This window comes from Gadus macrocephalus, chromosome 1 (assembly GCF_031168955.1).
Source record: "Gadus macrocephalus chromosome 1, ASM3116895v1".
NCBI classification, from domain to species: Eukaryota; Metazoa; Chordata; class Actinopteri; order Gadiformes; family Gadidae; genus Gadus; species Gadus macrocephalus.
Window position 1 is genome coordinate 10,210,733 of NC_082382.1, and position 4,067 is coordinate 10,214,799.

At 52.2% G+C, this 4,067-nt stretch overlaps 1 protein-coding gene across 2 annotated transcripts in view; it reads left to right on the forward strand.

The window, feature by feature from the left end:
* The window catches only part of LOC132463239 (semaphorin-3F-like), a 14,062-nt gene extending 10,125 nt beyond the window's left edge, over window positions 1-3,937 (forward strand). For both annotated transcript variants that reach the window (XM_060059376.1, XM_060059300.1), the window contains exons 3-10: window positions 1,203-1,363; window positions 1,521-1,583; window positions 1,730-1,849; window positions 2,067-2,160; window positions 2,292-2,411; window positions 3,013-3,158; window positions 3,599-3,713; window positions 3,835-3,937. In XM_060059376.1, the coding sequence (XP_059915359.1) occupies window positions 1,203-1,363; window positions 1,521-1,583; window positions 1,730-1,849; window positions 2,067-2,160; window positions 2,292-2,411; window positions 3,013-3,158; window positions 3,599-3,713; window positions 3,835-3,908 (893 nt within the window). In that variant the 3' untranslated portion in view covers window positions 3,909-3,937. The remainder of the gene's footprint in view (window positions 1-1,202; window positions 1,364-1,520; window positions 1,584-1,729; window positions 1,850-2,066; window positions 2,161-2,291; window positions 2,412-3,012; window positions 3,159-3,598; window positions 3,714-3,834) is intronic.
* Window positions 3,938-4,067: the final 130 nt, after the last annotated feature.

The window sequence follows — 4,067 nt, forward strand, 5'->3', positions numbered from 1 at the left end:
AAGTGCTCCTCAAGTGTTGACCTGACGTCCTGAACATTGTCTGCGGCCGGCCCTGCCGGCCGCAGACAATGTTCAGGACGTTAGGGTGCAGGGGAGCGGGTCCAGAATGGGCTGTTGGATCGCGCGCTCAACTGTGATCCAGTTGAGCTTTGGCCAGAGATGTCGTTATCCTGTGTTGACCTCTCTGGGGAGGCAGGGGTCCGCATCCCCGCCAGTACCTCTAAGTCCCCACCCCGCCTCGGGCCGGAGATCCGATTGCGGGGCTTGTTTTGGTGCGGCGGCGGCGGCGGTCGGCATCCTGTCGGCGTTGACCTTGTGCGGAAGATGGCAGGAACTCTGATGTAAACAACGTTTTTTCCTGCCGCCGCGCCGTTTGAAGGCCTCCGTGCTGGCTTGTCATGTCGGAGGTTATTTATATTCACACACACACCATAACATCCCCGACACGACATGGATACGCAGCAAAACCATTGTTGTCACGATCTCGAAATACATCACCTTTCTCTGGAACATTTGCACCGTGCTTCACACTAAAGGAGGGAAACGTTGTGTCCCATCGGCCTGGACTATCCTGCTCCGTTTCATGCACCTCTGCTTGTCTTCGGGATTTATCGCGGTTGAAAATGTTTTTATTCAGAGGTGTATTTGGGAGTGACAATGCACAAAACAAAAAGCCGGAACTTTCTCCATGTCAGCGCGGAGCGCGTCTTAACGCATCACGCTCCACCGAACACAACCCTGATCCCAGCGCCTAGCGCGCAGTTCCACTGACCCGGTGTTCTGGGCCAGGCGGGGGCTGAGGAGGGTGGGGTGCTCTAGGGCGGCGGGGGCGGGGGGGGGGGCGGGGGGCGGGGGAGCATTAAGTGCCTTAAACTCAATCATACAGCCAGAGACCCATGAAATATTAACATCTTAAAAGCTAATCTTTTTCTTCTCTAAATGTACTAAGTTTGAGTTATATATTTAATCGCTGACACACATTCTGACTGGAAGTGAGTTTGTCCAGCGAGCGTGGCTTAATTCACCCGGGGGGGGGGGGGGGGGGGGGGAGAGAAAGAATAACCTCTGCCCGCTCGCTGGCATTCTGGATGAAATACCGATTTAAAAGGCTGCTAACTGGTGTGTGTCCCGCCGACCTCAGAGACGTGTTAAGACCTTGTGAACAAACCCGACCGTGTGTGTGCGTCGCTCCCTCGCCACAGAGCTGCTGGACACGCGCGCGGCCCGGCCCTTCAGCTTCGCCTTCAACACCAGCGACTACCGCATCCTCCTGATGGACCAGGACCAGGGCCGGCTGTACCTGGGCAGCCGGGAGTACCTGGTGGCCCTGGACATGCAGAACGTCAACAAGGAGCCCCTCATAGTAAGTCCGCTCTGCTCCGCTGCTGTGGCACTGCCTCCCAGTGCGGCTGTCTCCGCTCGCTCCGTAGTTCTGTCTTCCCTGGGCCGCATGGTCCGCAAGGAGGGACGGTGTGAAGTCTGTGCTCGGTTTAACTGCAGCTGTGCTTCCTCAAACGCAGATCCACTGGCCGGCGTCTGCGAAAAGAAAGGGAGAATGTCAGATGACAGGAAAGGGAAGACAGGTATGATCATGTTTCTGTTGTTTGTTTTTTTCCCCCCTGCCTTTTCATGGATGGGGATCTGTGTGTGTGTGCGCCGTGCGGAGGAAGGAAAGAGCACGTATCCCCCTGTGGCGTTTGACATCCATCCGTCCGTCCCTTTGTTGCAGGGTGAATGTGCCAACTTTGTGCGGTTAATAGAGCCGTGGAACCGCACCCACCTCTACACCTGTGGAACGGGGGCCTACCAGCCCATCTGCACCTTCATCAACCGGGGATGGAGGGCGGAGGTGAACACCCGTTCTGAAACAAAAACCAAAGAAAAGAAACAAAGAGAAAGCTGAATGTACATGAGTGGAGGGAGGGCTGTGCCGGCTCTGTCCCCCTTCACTTTTAACGGCCACCAATCTGGTCCACGGCTTTGTTGACTACCTCCCCGAAGTCCCTGGTGGCGTTCGCAGCCGCCTATTTTTACACGTCCTCTCTGTGGCTAATCTGTTCCTGCAGGACTACCTGTTCAGACTGGTCCCCGGGTATGCGGATTCAGGGAAGGGGAAATGTTCCTACGATCCGAACCAGGAGAACATTGCCGTTCTGATCGGTAAGACCGACGCAGTGCATTGAAGCGTCCATGGCTCTGCACGGGTTCAGCGGGTCAGCGGGGTGGGTTGTCGGTACCATTCCCACCCTAACCTTTGGCATTTGTCGTTTTGTTCGCTGTGTCACCTGCAGACGGCAATCTCTACGCAGGGGTCCACATCGACTTCATGAGCACGGATGCTGCTCTGTTCAGAACCATGGGGGGCCGGACAGCAATCAGGACGGAGCAATATGACTCTCGGTGGCTCAACGGTGAGACTTTAGAGGGGGGGGGGGGTACATGCTTTAAAGGACAAGACTGCTCTGGGTAATCAAACCAATGTAACCTCTCTCCTGGCCTCACCCAAACATCCGTTGGCAATATTATTTTTCAAAAGAATTAATAAATAATTAATTAATTGTGAATTATTAATAAAGGCCCACGCTAACTGCTCGATTCTGCCTTAGAGGATTTAGCGCGCGCCTGCCATGAGGGTTAATAGCGGTAGCACTTCAGTCAAGACCTTTGTTTAAGTACTTGTTTGGCGATTCACCGTTTTCTGTCCACAACTCCGTACTGACGCGACTTATTCCAAAAGATTAAAGAGCTATATTGCTATTGAAGGATAGGATAGTCTTTATTGTCCCTGAGGGGCGATTTGGTTTGCCAACAGTCAACATAACCAATAAACATCATAAAATACAAATTAAAAAAAAGATTACAAAAAACGAACCATTATATCAGTAACCTATATCCCTAAGCCAGTAGAGACCGTTACAATGGCTTCATCCCAGACTGGTATGTCCTCTAAGTAACGTGTGACTCAACTGGTTGAGCATGCCTATCGTCACATCTCCCCCCCCACCACCACAGAGCCGGTGTTCCTGAAGATCCAGCAGATCCCAGACAGCGCAGAGCGGAATGACAACAAGCTGTACTTCTTCTTCCGTGAGAAGAGCCTGGACTCAGTGAGCGGGGCGAGCCCCAGCGTCCTGGCCCGCGTGGGGAGAGTGTGTCTGGTGAGTCCCAACCAACACGCAGGATGTGATCCCTTTACAACGCTTTGAATCAAAGAACATATCGTTAGCCTCATAGCATGAGGCTAACGATATGCTATGAGGCTAAGTCATATTTTGGCCAAATTGTGATATCTAACCTAACTCTACTCTACTAACGCTACTGATTCAGTGGCTATATCCTAAGCCAATCAGAGTGCTTTTTACATTCCATGATCACTATCTGCCTAAGTCATCTGTTTCACTGGGGCATTTTTGACGCTCAATACAAGATGAACCTTAAAATACAACTCAGGCAATTATGCTATGAGGCTAACGATATCATGTCAACGCTGTGGTGTTTTAAAGGTGATTTGTGCAGAAGCGGTCCCATCGCTACCGAGTCCCTACTTAATCATTTAGCAGCCTAAGATACCCCTAACCACCAGACTATCTCTTCCTAGAACGACGAGGGGGGGCAGAAGTCTCTGGTGAACCGCTGGACCACGTTCCTGAAGGCCCGCCTCATATGCTCGGTGCTGGGGGAGGACGGGGTGGAGACGGCCTTTGATGAACTCAGTAAGACGCTAAATGAATTACACCGGCTCCCATGAAACAGGCCTTCAATGGAATCCGAACCGCATTCCCCGACGGGAGTGCTGCCACTAAGTGATGGATCTCTCTGTCATCCCTCTTCCAGGGGATGTGTTCATTCAGCCAACGCAGGATGAGAAGAACCCAGTGGTGTACGCTCTGTTCACCACCGCTGGGTGAGTCGCTAAGGAGGATTTATGTGGTCTATCTATGGCACACTTTGCCTTCAGTCTCTCTAGTGTGGGATGAGGAAGAGAATACTGGACAAGAATAGACTCGGGCCTCTGAGTATTGCTGTACCTATTTAATATTTTCAGAGGCATGTCCTAGTAATCCCCA